Source organism: Vulpes lagopus, chromosome 7 (assembly GCF_018345385.1).
Source record: "Vulpes lagopus strain Blue_001 chromosome 7, ASM1834538v1, whole genome shotgun sequence".
Lineage (NCBI taxonomy): Eukaryota > Metazoa > Chordata > Mammalia > Carnivora > Canidae > Vulpes > Vulpes lagopus.
In genome coordinates, this window is record NC_054830.1 from 56,114,565 (window position 1) to 56,133,293 (window position 18,729).

At 44.0% G+C, this 18,729-nt stretch overlaps 1 protein-coding gene across 2 annotated transcripts in view; it reads left to right on the plus strand.

Moving 5' to 3' along the window:
* The first annotated feature begins 7,666 nt into the window (after window positions 1–7,666).
* Window positions 7,667–18,729, plus strand: part of RUVBL1 (RuvB like AAA ATPase 1) — a 46,405-nt gene continuing 35,342 nt past the window's right edge. The window contains exons 1-2 of one of the 2 annotated variants that reach the window (XM_041764042.1): window positions 7,667–7,902; window positions 11,708–11,794. In XM_041764042.1, the coding sequence (XP_041619976.1) occupies window positions 7,762–7,902; window positions 11,708–11,794 (228 nt within the window). In that variant the 5' untranslated portion in view covers window positions 7,667–7,761. Of the gene's footprint in view, window positions 7,903–11,707; window positions 11,795–17,567; window positions 17,669–18,729 lie in introns of those variants that run through there. The other variant, XM_041764041.1, reaches the window with a different exon arrangement.

Consider the following 18,729-nt stretch of genomic DNA (forward strand, 5'->3'; position numbering starts at 1 on the left):
ATAGATTATGTCCCATTCAAGTACCACCTACCACGAATATGTTTCTTTAAGGTAACCGGCTTTTCAACTTAAATAAAAGTATTTTCCTATGCATAGGAAAACCATCACCTGCAATAAATAGGCCTCAAAAACCTTGGTTTCAGAGTCCTTAGGGAGATTAGCAAGTGCCAGGAAGGCGTTAAAGTGACACCCTGCCCCCTAAGACTTTATTGAAAGAGAATTAGAAAGACAATAATACTCTTACTATAAAAATCAATATTATTGGGATCCCTGGGTGGCGCAGCGGTTTGGCGCCTGCCTTTGGCCCAGGGCGCGATCCTGGAGACCCGGGATCGAATCCCACGTCGGGCTCCCGGTGCATGGAGCCTGCTTCTCCCTCTGCCTGTGTCTCTGCCTCTCTCTCTCTCTCACTGTGTGCCTATCATAAATAAATAAAATTAAAAAAAAAAAATCAATATTATTTAATTTTATGTCTTTGTACCACCTTTAAGTTGCTAGCAAAATTATTTCTGCTCTGTCCACAGAAATCAGCCTGGGGCTGAAATAACAAGCATGCCAAATATGTTGCCAATAATCGGAGAGGTGTATAATTCCAAATGCTGGTGAGGATGTGGAAACGCAAGATCAGTTAGTAAGCCAATCAGTTTTTAAAAAGTGATTCCTTCACCTGGGTATTTCTTTGACTTATTTGATTTTGATTGGCTGGGATCTTGGGACCATGGCTCTGAACTGCACTCCACACATTGGGAATTGTACTGTTTATAATAAGCATGATAGTCTCCTTGGTGTGCCATATTCTCTCAAAAGTGTTAAGTACACATGCCCAGCCACTGGGACCAAGCAAATGAATCTCCCTACGACTAGAATTTCAGAAAAGGGACAGAGAGAACAACTGACTTAAAGACATTTTAACCTTAACCTGACATTTTGCCCTGTGAATACCATACAGATTCAGCAAAAAAAAAACAGGATTCTAGAGCAGTAGCTGGGAGTAGGGCTAATGCTTTCCTTTCTTTTCTTTCTTTCTTTCTTTCTTTCTTTCTTTCTTTCTTTCTCTTTCTTTTTTCTTTTTTAAGATTTCATTTATGTATTTGAGAAAGAGAGAGAGAGAGAGAGAGAGAGGGAGAGAGCAGCAGAGGCAAACTCCCCACTGAACAAGGAGCCAATGCACAGGGCTCGATCCCAGGACCCTGAGATCATGACCTGAGCTGATGACAGATGCTTAGTCCACTGAGCCACCCAGGTGCCCCTACATTGTGATTACATCCTTTGGTTATGCTGAGCATCTGATCAAAAAGGGGGGAATTGTTAAAAACATAACAATAAGACCCTAGTGGACTCACTTATGCTAAGCCCCACATCACCAAACCAAGCCTTTTTTTTTTTTTTTTTTAAGATTTTATTTATTTATTCATGAGAGACACAGAGAGAGAGGCAGAGACACAGGCAGAGGGAGAAGCAGGCTCCCTGTGGGGAGCCCGATGTGGGACTCGATCCCAGGATCCTGGGATCATGACCTAAGCCAAAGGCAGACACTCAACCACTGAGCCACCCAGGCATCCCCACCAAACCAAGACTTAATTAATGTTGGTTCTTCAAGAAATAGGATCTTAAATCTGTTATCAGGAATCACCTGATTGGCAGTGCTAGGTAATCTGCCTGATAGACCCTGCATCCCCTAAATAAAGTAACTTTGCGATAACCAACCCAATTCTTTTGGTCTACTGGAACTTACTTATTCCTGCTCTCTTCTATCTATAAAAGTCTTTCATTTTGTGAGGCTCCTCGCCTATCCTTTCTGCTAATTGGATGCTGCCCAATTCATGAATTGTTGAAACCAGCCAAAACATCTTTAAAATTTATTCAGTTAAATTTTACTTTTTTTTAACATTGCAAAGATATCAAAGGATATGATATCCTCCATACTACCTGATGAAGAGAGATATATAGGGCAAGGTATGGGGAAAGAGTCTGAAGCTCCCATGCTCTCTCTAACCACATTTCTCTCCTCAAATCTCCATGTGTTCCTTAACCTCTCTGAACCCTGTCCTTTTGGGTTTCTACGGAGGCTTCATTAATAGGCATGATTGATGAAGTCATTAGCCATTGGCTACTGATCCAATCTCCAGCCCCTCTAATCTCCCTGGAGGCCAGGGAGGAGGGACTGCAAGTGCCAACCCTTTAATCACTTGTTTGGTTCTCTTGGTAACCAGTCCCCATCCTAAGGTGCAGTCCAAAAGTCCCTGTATTAACATAATAGACCTTTAGCGCTCTCATGCCTTAGGAAATACCAAGGGCTTTACGAGTTTGATGCCAGAAACAGCGCAAAGACCTATTAAAAAACAAAACTCATGAAGATCTAATTGATTTCATTTGATGATTCATGAGTTGGGCAGCATCTCATCTTGGCAGATAGAAGGAACCTCCAGGGAGTTGTACGAAATGGAGCGCTTTTATAGGAAGAAAAAGGAAGTTTCTAGCAAAGAGTGGATTGTTTTAGTCTGGTCTCCTTCTTTTGGTAATCTGTCCCCAAAGGAAGGCAGACTACCTCCCTAGTGCTGACCAGATAATTCCAGACTGACTGGTTAAAGTCATATTTCTAGAAGGGGTTGAAACTGCAATTAGGTTAGGTACTAGTCTTGGTTTGCTGCCACAAGACTTAGCACAAGTGACTCCATTTTTAATCTGTTGTTTCTTTTTTAACAGACCAAATATGTATTTTTATTATGAATCACAATATCACAGCTCCTGTGAACAATACTGCTATGAACATTGGTCTACAGCTATCTGCTGAGTTCCTATTTCCAGTTCTTTGGAGTATATGTCTAGGAGTGGAATTACTTGGTTATAGGATAAATTTGTGTTTGACTTTTTGAGGAGCAACAAACTGTTTTCCATAGCAGCTGCATTTTTTACACTTCCATCCACAATGCACAGGGTTTCAAATCTCCACATCCTTGCCAATGCTTGTTATTTTGTTTCTTTCTTTTCCTTCCCTTCTTTCCTTTCTTTCTTCCTCCCCTCCCTCCTCCTCTCTCCCCCTCCTCCTTTTTCTTCTTCTTCTTCTCCTTCTTCTATTTTTAAAAAAGATTTTTATTTATTTGACAGAGAGACAGAGAGAGAGAGAGAGAGAGAGAGAGACAACACAAGCCAGGGAAGTTGCAGGCAGAGGGAGAGGGAGAAGAAGGCTCCTCTTGGAGCAGGACGCCCGATGTGGGGTTCAATATGGAACTGAGCCAAAGGCAGTCGCTTAACTGACTGAGCCACCCAAGCACCTCACTCCTCTTCCTTCTTCCTTATAGCCACCCTAATGGGTGTGAAGTAGTATTTCAGTGCTGTTTTGATTTGTATTTTCCTGATGACCAACGATGTTGAGCATCTTTTCATGTGCTTATTGGCCATCTGTATATCTTCTTTGGAGACATGTCTATCAAGTATTTTGCTCATTTTTTAATGGGTTGGTCATTTTTTTTGTGTTGAGATGTAGGAGCTTTTTATATTTCCTAGATATTAAACTCTCTCCCAATATACGATCTGTAAATATTTTCTCCCATTTTGTGGGTTATTGTTTCACTTTGTTGAGAGATAGAATCCTTGATGCCCAAAAGTTTTAAATTCTTATCAAGTCCAACTTCTCTAATTTTTCATTAGTTGCGTATGCCTTTGGTGCCAAATTTAAGAAAGCATTGCCAAATATGGGGTGCCTGGATGCATAATCAGTTGAGCATCCAATTCTTGGCTTCAGCTCAGGTCATGATCTCAGGGTCGTGAAATCAAACCCCAAGTCAGGCTCTGCACTCAGTGTAGAGTCTGCTTAGAGTTTCTCTCTCCCTCTGCCCCTCCCCCTGCTTTTTCTCTATGTATAAAATAAATAAATAATTCTAATAATAAAAAAGAGAAACTATTGCCAGATTCAAGTTTATGAAGATTTACCCTTATGTTTTCTTCTAAGAGTTTTATTTATTTTTTTAAGATTTTATTTACTTATTTACAAGAGGCACAGAGAGAAGGCAGAGACATAGGCAGAGAGAGAAGCAAGCTCCATGGAGGGAGCCCGATGTGGGACTCGATCCCAGGATTTCAGGATCATGCCCTGGGCTGAAGACAGATGCCCAACCGCTGAGCCACCCAGGCGTCCCTAAGAGGTTTTTTTTTTATTACAGTTTTATTTATTAATTTGAAAGACAGCAAGTGCTCAAGTAGGGGAAGGGAGTGGGAAGGGACAGAGGGAGAGGAAGAAGCAGGCTCCCCACTGAGCAGGGAGCCTGACATGGGACTTGATTCCAAGACCTGGGAGGATCATGATCTGAGCCATAGGTAGACACTTAACTGACTGAGACACCCAGGTGCCCCTCTTCTAAGAGATTTCTAGGTTAAGTTCCTCAGTGGAAATTTTTGATCCATTTTGAGTTAACTTTTGTATATTGTATAAGATATGGAACCAACTTCTTTCTTTTGCACAAGAATATCCAGTTTTCTCAGCACAATTTGTAGAAGAGACTGCTCCTTCCCATTGGCCCATTGAATGGTCTTGGCACCCCTGATCACATAAATGAGGCTTCATTGCTAGGCTCTTTATTCTGCCTACATGAGGCAGTGGTGAAGGCAGAGGTAGGCTTGACCTGGGCTTGTGAGTTCAAAGGTCAGGTGTGAAAGGAGCCAAAGCAAAGAAGCAGCAGAAGGGGTTGAGAAACAAGTGGCTGAAATGACCAAGTTTGGACTGGAGAAACGTGGAGTCACGGAACTGGAGATGAAAGAGCAAGGGTCATAGGAGTGAGAGAATGAGAGAGATAGCAGGTCGGGGAGTGTTGCACAGCACACTGCTGGAATGTGGCAGTCCACACAATTACTTGTATATATGTCATTGCATTGGTAAGGATTTTTAGTACCCATGGATAGAAACCTAACTTACACTATTTTAAGCCCCAATATCAGTGTCATTTACAATGCAAGTAGGGCCAGGCTGTATCTGTGAATGTAAAGGATTTCATTAGAAATGTCTGCCATGGGCAGCCCCAGTGGCGCAGCAGTTTAGCGCTGCCTGCAGCCTGGGGTGTGATCCTGGAGATCCAGGATCGAGTCCCACATCCAGCCCCTTGCATGGAGCCTGCTTCTCCCTCTGCCTGTGTCTCTGTCTCTGTCTCTCTGTATGTCTCTCATGAATAAATAAATAAAATCTTAAAAAAAAAAAAAAAGAAATGTCTGCCAGCTTTCTTTTCCTTTGTGTTGGCTTCAATCCTAGGCAGAGTCTTCCTATGACCTGGCAAAGATGACTTGGAAACCCATGACTCAAGTCTTTTTCTTGGCGTTTCCAAAAAAAGTACCAGGACACAGTGTCATTGGTCTGTCTGCTTACATTTCTGAACCAATCATCATTTTTTCGGGGAGGGGGGTGGGCATGGGATACTTTGATAGGCCAGGTCAGGCCCATGTCCATTCCTGAAACAAAGTTATGGGTTAGGGTCAACCCATCCAATCCACTCAGACTCAAAGTCAGGGAAAGTTCTCTAAAGAAATTTAGAGACCCAGACTCAAAGTCTTAGACTATATATTCAGACTCAAAGTCAGGGAACGGTGGTTCTCTAAAGAAATTTAGACTGATGGTAGCTAGAAGCAGCAGGATGGATGCTCGGTAGCCAAAATATGGCCACTACTGTGGGCCTCACCTACCCTTTACTCACCTTGTGTTTCTTGGACACCAGCCTCCTGCATAGTTTTCTGTTGAAATTAAGGGAACTGTCCGGCTCTGCAACCACACCTGTCTTTCTCCACTGGATGTGGGGTCTAGGCTTTGTCAGGCATTTGCTCAATTTCTGATCTTGGACAAACTCCGTCCTCTCTGAGGGCCTCAAAATCCTTATTCCCCAGCCTTCACCCCCCATTTCCTCTGGAAGGAAATCCTTTTTGTGCCAAAGTCTGGGGCTTAAAATACTAAATGTAGAAAAGGTCTTCTCTCCTAACTGGACAATACACAAAGCAATTAGTCCAATAAAATGCCTCACTTTGACACCTAATGGGGGAAAGGATTTTTCCTCTACAGGGTGAAAGGCATTGCTCCTTACCTATGGGTAATAATCAGGGAAAAAGTCAATGAGGTGCTAGGCAATCTTCTTGGTGTCCTGGGTTGATGATTCATAGGCCACCAGTAGTAACCAAGTCAGCCTTCCAAGGCTATGCCTCTGCTCTTTCATGCTCTGAAAATGCCAAAACCTTCTAATCACGGACAGAAATCATTACCAAGTCCCATAAAACCCAGTGTTTAAGATACATGCAGCAAAACTTCATGACTGAAGTGTGTATGTGGTGGTATAGAATCTTATTTGAATTCATAAGAAGACTTCATTGTGAACCAGGCTATGTGCCAGGCACTTGGGTTAAAATGGTGAACACAAATGTTGTCTACACTCTCATAATGCCTGCGGTTTTGTAGGAGAGACAAACATTGAGCCAATAATCCTGCAAATAGAAAGCTAGATTCAAAAATAATGGAGAAGTACAAGATGTGAGAGTCAGAAAGCACTACAGTAGGATTTGACTTGAGGCTGTTTCAAACCTGATTCAAGTTCTCTTAAGCTTTAGACAAGCGCCTCCTTTTCTCTAGATTCGTCCATAAACTAGTAACATACCAACTGCCCCTGAGGAAGTCGGCACTGGCGTTATCTCCTCATGATGTCTTCTGTGGCTCTCCAGGCTGTTTTTGGTGGCCCTGCTCTGGGCTTGCACACTGGGTAGGTACACCTGTTCCTGAGCATCGCATGTTACAAGTTTCCTAACTAAGCGCCTGTCAACTCTGCAGATTTTGTCATAGGTAGTGCCTTGTGGTGTCTGGCTCCTAGCAGGTACTAACAAATGTTTATTGAGTGAGTGGATGGGAGTACATTGTGTTACAAGGAGTGTGAATATCATTATGGAATCTGACAAGGCATATTCGCTGGCCACATCATCTGATGTGTGGGATGGGATGAGGATCACACAGGCTGTGAAGCCCTAAGTCCTCCGCCACGCTCTCCAGTTAGGCTGATTATCCCACATGCAGTAATGTCATTATTCTTGGGCAAGTTACTGGGCTTTGGCCTGCATCTTCATCTGTATTAGGACTTGTACCACCTTACAGGGAGGTAGAATTTCGGAAACATGAACTGCTATTCCCTGTCAACTTTATTTAAATAAAGAGGGGGTGGGGAGGCCAGGAGAAGGGAAGAAAACAGTTCGAGGGAGCATCCCGAGGGGAGCCAGGGTGGGAGTGGTTGGCCGAGCTCAGCCTCTCTAGGCTTGGGAGTCAGAAAACTGCTTTGCGCGCAAAAATCAAAGCTTAAGCTCTAGACCTGTTTTTCTCCCCATCTCCAAATCGGAGGTCAAAATTTGAGCTCCTCGGGAGAGTATGGCGTCCCAGTGCGATAACAGATAGGACGGCAACGATCAGGAGCCGGACTCCAGGACCCCCCTTCAGTGCAGCGTCCCAGGCCCAAGGGAAGCGCCCGGCGTTCTCGCTCCTAGACCGGAGCAGGAAGCGCCGGCTGCGGGGGAAGCCGAGCCCGCTACACAGCCGGAAGTGAGTAGGCGGAGCCCTGCCGGCAGCCTCGATGGGCGCAGCCAAGGGCCAATGGAGGGCGGAGGCGTTCCCGCCCTCGCCAATGGGACGCCGAGGAGGGCGGGCCTTGACGAAGAGCCCTAGTAACAGCCGCATGGTAACTCAGGTGCGGGGCGTGTGGCGCGGGCTCTCGGTTTTCCACGCTGGTCTGGGCTCCCGGCGGCCGCAGGATGAAGATTGAGGAGGTGAAGAGCACCACGAAGACGCAGCGCATCGCCTCCCACAGCCACGTGAAGGGGCTGGGGCTGGACGAGAGCGGCCTGGCCAAGCAGGCGGCCTCGGGGCTCGTGGGCCAGGAGAACGCGCGAGAGGTGTGCGGGCCGGCGGGGAGTGGGGAGTTCAGGGAGGGGAGGCGCGCGTGGACGTCCGCGGACGTTTCCGTGGGGCGGTGGAGCCCGCGCTGGGGGCGGCGAGGGCGGCCGCTCGGGGGAACGGGTGCTGCCGGCCGCGGGCGGTCGCCGCCTGCCCCCCTCCTCGCGGCGCCGGGAGAAGCTGGGGAGAAGCCAGTCAGGCCCCTGCTCTCGTGGAGCTTGCATGTTGGACTGGTCAGACCTCAAACGTTTAACCAGTAAATAAAATAATTACTGCGTTTTGGTGGAGATCGTTCCTGCAGGGCTTTGTCGGACGCGGGAAGGAATCTGGATTTCCGTGAAGGCAGTGAGTGGCTGTGTGGTTCCCAGGGCTTGGGGCTGAAGGAGGGAAGAGGGAGTCATGAAGACCACACTCGCGGCATCCTTTCTGACCATTCCAGTCGGATCCACTTGTCTTTTCTTTCCTTAAAAAATATTATTATTTTAAAATATTTTACTCATTTATTCACGAGAGACAGGCAAGCAGAGACACAGGCAGAGGGAGAAGCAGGCTCCCTGCGGGGCAGCCCGATGCGCAGGTCTCGATCCCAGGACCCCGGGATCACGCCCTGAGCCAAAGGCAGACGCTCAACCCCTGAGCCACCCAGGAGCCCGCAGGTCCACTTTTCTTTTTTTTTTTTTTGTAACTTAAAAAAAAAATTTTTTTTTTTAGGTCCACTTAAGTGGCAGTGATGCAAGTCATTTCACCTACATTATAATCACGAAGCTATTCAAGCTCTTTGTATGCTATTTTGCAGATGAAAAAAATTGAGGGTGGGAGAGATCACTTACCTACTACTTGCCACTCAGTTTAGTAATGATCGTGCTGGGATTTGTACCCACATGTATTCCTGACTCTCAAATCAGTGCTCTCTCTCTCTGATAGTACGGCCACTTTTCAGCCTGCTGTGCTCTAATGTCAGATCCCTGCCCTTGGCCTTGCCCTGGCTCCTTAGCTACAGAGACCTGCACATAATACCAGGTTAAGTCTGTTGCCTCCTAGCTTGATTGTGCTAAATGAAAGGGCCAAAGAAAAGCCTCTGGTTTCTATTTTGAGTATCATTTTCCCAAAATGGAAACTATTGGCAGGCTCAGGGGACTTTGAAATTTCTTTTCATCCACCTTCTGTTTACCAAGAACCTGTTACTGAAAATAGCGGACACTGGCTGAGTGCTTGCTATGTGCCAGGCAGCTTTATCTCGGTTTCCTTGTTTTCACTTCCACACTAGTAATTGTCGCCTACTTTACTCTGCCTCTTCAGATGTACAAAAAAGTTAAAAGACTTGTATAGCCAGTACCTGTGTGCCTGAATTCTACAATGAACATCCCTGTTGGTTTGTCCTACATCTCATTTATCCATCCACCAAAGCACTTCTGACTTTCAGAGTAAGTTCCAGGGCAGCCTGGTTGGCTCAGCGGTTTAGCACCTGCCTTCAGGCCAGGACGTGATCCTGGAACCCACATCGGGCTTCCTGCATGGAGCCTGCTTCTCCCTCTGCCTGTGTCTCTGCCTCTCTCTCTGGGTCTCTCATGAATAAATAAATAAAATCTTTAAAAACAAAACAAAACAAAAAAACCAAAGTAAGTTGCAGACAGTAGTACACTTCACCTTAAACTCTTTTAGCATGCGTGCCACTATTATGAACAGTGTTTTCAGAGGAGGTGATTTGATTCACAGAGGTTAAGTGAGTAGGTCAAGGTCTCTCAGGATAGTGATAGAGACAGGATTTAAACCCCAGCCTGTCTGATTCCAGAATGCATGTTTTTAACTGATGCTTTATGCCTCCTTATGAATATGAGCTTCCTGACAATAGAGGTGATTAAATATGATTATATACACCAAACTTCACTCATTATCAGGGCTCAGTATTTGTTCATTTATTGAATTAATAGGCATCCTACTGCAGCTTCCAGGTCCTTGCATGACTGATCACATCAGCCGTCTGTCTCCCTGGTGCTTAATATCCTCTTACCTGAAAAATGAGAGAATTAGACTAGGTGATCTTTTAAAGGCCTTTCTAGTTCATTTTAAATTTTAGAATTCAACCGAACATAAATCACTGAGGAGAATTTGGAGCTTAAACTGAGGGAGAGTAAATGGAAGAGGTTCTAGTACATAACCATGGTTTGGAAAGTTTCTTCCCAGAGTGCTGAGGATTATGACATCACAAGGTTCTATGGGAAGACCATAGTGGGTGGTTCTATTTTCTTAGAAATGCGGCATCTGAATAGCTTCTGGGCTCTCTTCAGGGCACTGTACTTTTCCAACTGAGCCAAAAATGGAATGTAGCCCATCTACACGCATTCTTTGAACTCACATTTTTGGAGTGGCTAAGTGTGTGACCAGGGTACTTCTCCACAGTCCAAAGAAAGTAGTGGTAGTGGAGATAGGATATGTTCACAACACCCTGTCACCACCTAGAGAGAAGAGCTATGGCCTCCCCTAAGATCAATATTAGGTTATTAAATCAATGTAAGAAACCGTGAAGTCCTGAGATATAAGTGTTGACTAAATGTGACTCTTTATAGTTAAATATCCTAAAATATATAAAAATTAGTAACCCATTTATGGAATTTGCATATACACACATTTATAGATATATATATATATATGTGTGTGTGTATGTACTGTAAATGGCTTAGTAGTATTTGGAGAGTTAGCGTGAACTTAAGGTATAACAACAAATCATCAAGTAATTTACTCTTGAGGATTCGAAAAGGCATTCAATTAATCTTACTGGTGCACTAGGTTTAACCTCACGTGTGCCATGGCCAACTAGTAGTGTATGCCTTAGTTCTTAACCCTTAATAAGTTAACTTGGGAATCTGATGAAAACTGTGACTCCTCCCTGGAAAAATGCCTATAGGCACCTATATACACAATTTTGTTTTCAATTTCATTCCCAGACTTGGGAGGTGTGTAGGCACCTGGAGCCTACCCCTTGTCCCCAAGCTAGAAATCACTGCTCCCATTTGTAACCCTACCAACCATTCTCCACACAGTGCCATCGAAGTTTTTTTTTAAAGATTTATTTATTTGTTTATTCATGAGAGACACAGAGACAGAGGCAGAGACACAGGCAGAGGGAGAAGCAGACTCCATGCAGGGAGCCAAATGTGGGACTCGATCCTGGGTCTCCAAGAATGACGCCCTGGGCCGAAGGCAGGCGCTAAACTGCTGAGCCACCCAGGGATCCCCTCATCGAGGTTTTTAAAAAGAAATCATCATGGAACACAAAGCCGAAGACCTTTTCAGTGGCTTCCCATTACATGTAGATTAAAATCCAAACTTTACTATGGACTAAATAAAATACTATTCTGAGTCCTAGCCCCTGCCTGCCTCTTGAAGCTCATGTTCCCATTCTCCTTTTGTCTATGCTTTGGTCACTGCAACCTTTTTGTCCCTTGGATTTGCCAAGCTCATTCCTGCAGTTTGAATTTGATGTTTCCTTTGTCTGCAACACTTCTTCCCCTTGTCCAGAGCTTCACATACCAAATGTAGTTTCCTCAGAGAGGCTTCCCCAGATCATTACCCTTTTTTCTTTACAGTAGTTCTACAGTATTTTTGTGTGTGCCCCTTCCACCAGACCACAAGACTTTCTTTTTGTCACCCACTGCCCATCTGCACCTAGAACACTGCCTGCAGCATAGAGGCACTCATGCTGGCTAAATGAGTATGTGAGTTGTTTGGACTAAAGACTGGACTTTTTCCCCATGTGAAACATTTTAACACTGATTTATTATTTCTTTCCATTGTGGTGTCTAGGCATGTGGTGTGATAGTAGAATTAATCAAAAGCAAGAAAATGGCTGGAAGAGCTGTCTTGTTGGCAGGACCTCCTGGAACTGGCAAGGTACTCATTTTCTCTCATTTTTTAAATCTACCCAAGAGAATGATCTTAATGTTTAAGCCAAATTGAATTCGTGTCTTAACTAGTCTTTGTTTAGCTAAATTGGTTATACGTATGTTTGAAAAACTAATGTGCAATAAAACAATCGAGTGTCTAAAATCCATGCTCCTAAAATTCAAATTATCCTGGCTGACCTCCAAAGAAGAGAGGATGAACTCCTTGGAGGGGTCTCCATTGTGTCTAGAATTTGTCCTTTATCTCTTTCCAGTCTCCTTTACCTTGGAAACACATTTCTGTTGGCCTAGGGCTTCATTAAATCTTGGGGATGACATCTTTTTTGAGGGGGAAAGAAAATCAGTCAGAGACCATTTTCCTGAAGGCTAACTTTACCTAGCACTCTTCTGGCTGTGTAAGAGATGGGGAAAGAAAGGAAGAAGGAAGGAATTAGGTGGTTTTTATCTTTAAGGGGCTTCCAGTCTCTCCAGGGCAGAGAGAGGAAACCATGACAGCACAACATACTTCAGTGGGCCACTAAGCTTTGAGGTACTGACTGGTCTTAAATGCAGCTGGGATTTGAGCCGGATGTGGCGCCAAGGCCTGGTAAAGCTGGAGTCGAGAACCTTGACATTTGCCCTGCAAGTTTGGTGAGTTTGGTTTTGGGGGAGAAAAGGGCTTTCAGGCAGAGGAGGCAGTATTGGCTTGTTGGATCTGTGAGAGGACTGTTGAGGTACACCACAAAAATAGATCAGAGCCCCCATTCTGAGCCTTGCAAGGTCCTCGGAAGGGCCACCTGGTAGGGAATGTAAGACTTGGGATTGTGTGTGTAATGAAATACTTTCATTTCAGCTTATGGTTTCGACCCCACCATGGGTACCTGATGAAGTATCTCCACCTTTTCTTTTTTTTTTTTTTGTAACTTAAACAAAAAAGTTGTTGATTTTTTAGGTCCACTTAAAGTGCAGGATGCAAGTCATTTCACCTACCATTATAATCACGAAGCTATTCAAGCCTCATTGTATGCTATATTGCAGATGAAAAAAAGTGAGGGTGGGATAGAATCACTTACCTACTACTTTGCCAACTCAGTTTAGTTAATGATCTTGCTTGGGATTTGTACCCACATGTATTCCTGACTCTCAAATCAGTGCTCTCTCTCTCTGATAGTACGGCCACTTTTCAGCCTGCTGTGCTCTAATGTCAGATCCCTGCCCTTGGCCTTGCCCTGGCTCCTTAGCTACAGAGACCTGCACATAATACCAGGTTAAGTCTGTTGCCTCCTAGCTTGATTGTGCTAAATGAAAGGGCCAAAGAAAAGCCTCTGGTTTCTATTTTGAGTATCATTTTCCCAAAATGGAAACTATTGGCAGGCTCAGGGGACTTTGAAATTTCTTTTCATCCACCTTCTGTTTACCAAGAACCTGTTACTGAAAATAGCGGACACTGGCTGAGTGCTTGCTATGTGCCAGGCAGCTTTATCTCGGTTTCCTTGTTTTCACTTCCACACTAGTAATTGTCGCCTACTTTACTCTGCCTCTTCAGATGTACAAAAAAGTTAAAAGACTTGTATAGCCAGTACCTGTGTGCCTGAATTCTACAATGAACATCCTGTTGGTTTGTCCTACATCTCATTTATCCATCCACCAAAGCACTTCTGACTTTCAGAGTAAGTTCCAGGGCAGCCTGGTTGGCTCAGCGGTTTAGCACCTGCCTTCAGGCCAGGACGTGATCCTGGAACCCACATCGGGCTTCCTGCATGGAGCCTGCTTCTCCCTCTGCCTGTGTCTCTGCCTCTCTCTCTGGGTCTCTCATGAATAAATAAATAAAATCTTTAAAAACAAAACAAAACAAAAAAACCAAAGTAAGTTGCAGACAGTAGTACACTTCACCTTAAACTCTTTTAGCATGCGTGCCACTATATGAACAGTGTTTTCAGAGGAGGTGATTTGATTCACAGAGGTTAAGTGAGTAGGTCAAGGTCTCTCAGGATAGTGATAGAGACAGGATTTAAACCCCAGCCTGTCTGATTCCAGAATGCATGTTTTTAACTGATGCTTTATGCCTCCTTATGAATATGAGCTTCCTGACAATAGAGGTGATTAAATATGATTATATACACCAAACTTCACTCATTATCAGGGCTCAGTATTTGTTCATTTATTGAATTAATAGGCATCCTACTGCAGCTTCCAGGTCCTTGCATGACTGATCACATCAGCCGTCTGTCTCCCTGGTGCTTAATATCCTCTTACCTGAAAAATGAGAGAATTAGACTAGGTGATCTTTTAAAGGCCTTTCTAGTTCATTTTAAATTTTAGAATTCAACCGAACATAAATCACTGAGGAGAATTTGGAGCTTAAACTGAGGGAGAGTAAATGGAAGAGGTTCTAGTACATAACCATGGTTTGGAAAGTTTCTTCCCAGAGTGCTGAGGATTATGACATCACAAGGTTCTATGGGAAGACCATAGTGGGTGGTTCTATTTTCTTAGAAATGCGGCATCTGAATAGCTTCTGGGCTCTCTTCAGGGCACTGTACTTTTCCAACTGAGCCAAAAATGGAATGTAGCCCATCTACACGCATTCTTTGAACTCACATTTTTGGAGTGGCTAAGTGTGTGACCAGGGTACTTCTCCACAGTCCAAAGAAAGTAGTGGTAGTGGAGATAGGATATGTTCACAACACCCTGTCACCACCTAGAGAGAAGAGCTATGGCCTCCCCTAAGATCAATATTAGGTTATTAAATCAATGTAAGAAACCGTGAAGTCCTGAGATATAAGTGTTGACTAAATGTGACTCTTTATAGTTAAATATCCTAAAATATATAAAAATTAGTAACCCATTTATGGAATTTGCATATACACACATTTATAGATATATATATATATATGTGTGTGTGTATGTACTGTAAATGGCTTAGTAGTATTTGGAGAGTTAGCGTGAACTTAAGGTATAACAACAAATCATCAAGTAATTTACTCTTGAGGATTCGAAAAGGCATTCAATTAATCTTACTGGTGCACTAGGTTTAACCTCACGTGTGCCATGGCCAACTAGTAGTGTATGCCTTAGTTCTTAACCCTTAATAAGTTAACTTGGGAATCTGATGAAAACTGTGACTCCTCCCTGGAAAAATGCCTATAGGCACCTATATACACAATTTTGTTTTCAATTTCATTCCCAGACTTGGGAGGTGTGTAGGCACCTGGAGCCTACCCCTTGTCCCCAAGCTAGAAATCACTGCTCCCATTTGTAACCCTACCAACCATTCTCCACACAGTGCCATCGAAGTTTTTTTTTAAAGATTTATTTATTTGTTTATTCATGAGAGACACAGAGACAGAGGCAGAGACACAGGCAGAGGGAGAAGCAGACTCCATGCAGGGAGCCAACTGTGGGACTCGATCCTGGGTCTCCAAGAATGACGCCCTGGGCCGAAGGCAGGCGCTAAACTGCTGAGCCACCCAGGGATCCCCTCATCGAGGTTTTTAAAAAAGAAATCATCATGGAACACAAAGCCGAAGACCTTTTCAGTGGCTTCCCATTACCTGTAGATTAAAATCCAAACTTTACTATGGACTAAATAAAATACTATTCTGAGTCCTAGCCCCTGCCTGCCTCTTGAAGCTCATGTTCCCTTCTCTTTTGTCTATGCTTTGGTCACTGCAACCTTTTTGTCCCTTGGATTTGCCAAGCTCATTCCTGCAGTTTGAATTTGATGTTTCCTTTGTCTGCAACACTTCTTCCTTGTCCAGAGCTTCACCTACAAATGTAGTTTCCTCAGAGAGGCTTCCCCAGGATCATTACCCTTTGTTTTCTTACAGTAGTTCTACAGTATTTTTGTGTGTGCCCCTTCCACCAGACCACAAGACTTTCTTTTTTGTCACCCACTGCCCATCTGCACCTTAGAACACTGCCTGCAGCATAGAGGCAACTCATGCTGCTAAATGAGTATGTGAGTTGTTTGGACTAAAGACTGGACTTTTTCCCCATGTGAAAACATTTTAACACTGATTTATTATTTCTTTCCATTGTGGTGTCTAGGATGTGGTGTTGATAGTAGAATTAATCAAAAGCAAGAAAAATGGTGGAAGAGCTGTCTTGTTGGCAGGACCTCCTGGAACTGGCAAGGTACTCATTTTCTCTCTCATTTTTTAAATCTACCCAAGAGAATGATCTTAATGTTTAAGCCAAATTGAATTCGTGTCTTAACTAGTCTTTGTTTAGCTAAATTGGTTATACGTATGTTTGAAAAACTAATGTGCAATAAAACAATCGAGTGTCTAAAATCCATGCTCCTAAATTCAAATTATCCTGGCTGACCTCCAAAGAAGAGAGGATGAACTCCTTGGAGGGGTCTCCATTGTGTCTAGAATTTTGTTCCTTTATCTCTTTCCAGTCTCCTTTACCTTGGAAACACATTCTGTTGGCCTAGGGCTTCATTAAATCTTGGATGACTATCTTTTTTGAGGGGGAAAGAAAATCAGTCAGAGACCATTTTCCTGAAGGCTAACTTTACCTATCACTCTTCTGGCTGTGTACGAGATGGGGAAAAGAAAGGAAGATGAAGGAATTAGGTGGTTTTTTTAATCTTTTAAGGGGCTTCCAGTCTCTCCAGGGCAGAGAGAGGAAACCATGACAAGCACAACCAAACTTCAGTGGGTCCACTTAAGCTTTGAGAACTGACTGGCCTTAAAAGCAGCTGGGATTTGAGCCGGATCTGGCGCCAAGCCTGTAAAAGCTGAAGGTCGAGACTTGACATTTGCCCTGCAGAGTTTGGGGGGTGCGTTTGTTTTTTGGGGGCGGAAAAGGGCTTTAGGCAGAGGAGGCAGTATGGCTTGTTGGGATCTGTGAGAGGACTGTTGAGGTACACAAAATAGATCAGGAGCCCCATTCTGAGCCTTGCAAGGTCCTCGGAAGGGCCACTTGGTATGGGAATGTAAGAGCTTGGGATTGTGTGTGTAAGAAATAGGCTTTACATTTCAGCTTTGGTGTCGACCCCACCATGGGTACCTGATGGAAGTATCTTCACCTTTTCTTTTTTTTTTTAAAGATTTATTTATTTGTTTATTCATGAGAGACACAGAGACAGAGGCAGAGACACAGGCAGAGGGAGAAGCAGACTCCATGCAGGGAGCCAAATGTGGGACTCGATCCTGGGTCTCCAAGAATGACGCCCTGGGCCGAAGGCAGGCGCTAAACTGCTGAGCCACCCAGGGATCCCCTCATCGAGGTTTTTAAAAGAAATCATCATGGAACACAAAGCCGAAGACCTTTTCAGTGGCTTCCCATTACATGTAGATTAAAATCCAAACTTTACTATGGACTAAATAAAATACTATTCTGAGTCCTAGCCCCTGCCTGCCTCTTGAAGCTCATGTTCCCATTCTCCTTTTGTCTATGCTTTGGTCACTGCAACCTTTTTGTCCCTTGGATTTGCCAAGCTCATTCCTGCAGTTTGAATTTGATGTTTCCTTTGTCTGCAACACTTCTTCCCCTTGTCCAGAGCTTCACATACCAAATGTAGTTTCCTCAGAGAGGCTTCCCCAGATCATTACCCTTTTTTCTTTACAGTAGTTCTACAGTATTTTTGTGTGTGCCCCTTCCACCAGACCACAAGACTTTCTTTTTGTCACCCACTGCCCATCTGCACCTAGAACACTGCCTGCAGCATAGAGGCACTCATGCTGGCTAAATGAGTATGTGAGTTGTTTGGACTAAAGACTGGACTTTTTCCCCATGTGAAACATTTTAACACTGATTTATTATTTCTTTCCATTGTGGTGTCTAGGCATGTGGTGTGATAGTAGAATTAATCAAAAGCAAGAAAATGGCTGGAAGAGCTGTCTTGTTGGCAGGACCTCCTGGAACTGGCAAGGTACTCATTTTCTCTCATTTTTTAAATCTACCCAAGAGAATGATCTTAATGTTTAAGCCAAATTGAATTCGTGTCTTAACTAGTCTTTGTTTAGCTAAATTGGTTATACGTATGTTTGAAAAACTAATGTGCAATAAAACAATCGAGTGTCTAAAATCCATGCTCCTAAAATTCAAATTATCCTGGCTGACCTCCAAAGAAGAGAGGATGAACTCCTTGGAGGGGTCTCCATTGTGTCTAGAATTTGTCCTTTATCTCTTTCCAGTCTCCTTTACCTTGGAAACACATTTCTGTTGGCCTAGGGCTTCATTAAATCTTGGGGATGACATCTTTTTTGAGGGGGAAAGAAAATCAGTCAGAGACCATTTTCCTGAAGGCTAACTTTACCTAGCACTCTTCTGGCTGTGTAAGAGATGGGGAAAGAAAGGAAGAAGGAAGGAATTAGGTGGTTTTTATCTTTAAGGGGCTTCCAGTCTCTCCAGGGCAGAGAGAGGAAACCATGACAGCACAACATACTTCAGTGGGCCACTAAGCTTTGAGGTACTGACTGGTCTTAAATGCAGCTGGGATTTGAGCCGGATGTGGCGCCAAGGCCTGGTAAAGCTGGAAGGGTCGAGACTTGACATTTGCCCTGCAGAGTTGGGGGTGAGTTTGGTTTTTGGGGGAGAAAAGGGCTTTCAGGCAGAGGAGGCAGTATGGCTTGTTGGGATCTGTGAGAGGACTGTTGAGGTACACAAAATAGATCAGAGCCCCCATTCTGAGCCTTGCAAGGTCCTCGGAAGGGCCACTTGGTATGGGAATGTAAGAGCTTGGGATTGTGTGTGTAAAGAAATAGGCTTTACATTTCAGCTTTGGTGTCGACCCCACCATGGGTACCTGATGGAAGTATCTTCACCTTTTCTTTTTTTTTTTAAAGATTTTTATTTTTTCATGAGAGACACGGGGTGTGGGGGTGGCAGAGACACAGGCAGAGGGAGAAGCAAGCTCTCCATGCAGGGAGCCTGACGTGGGACTCAATCCTGGGTCTCCAGGATCAGGCCCTGGGCTGAAGGTGGCGCTAA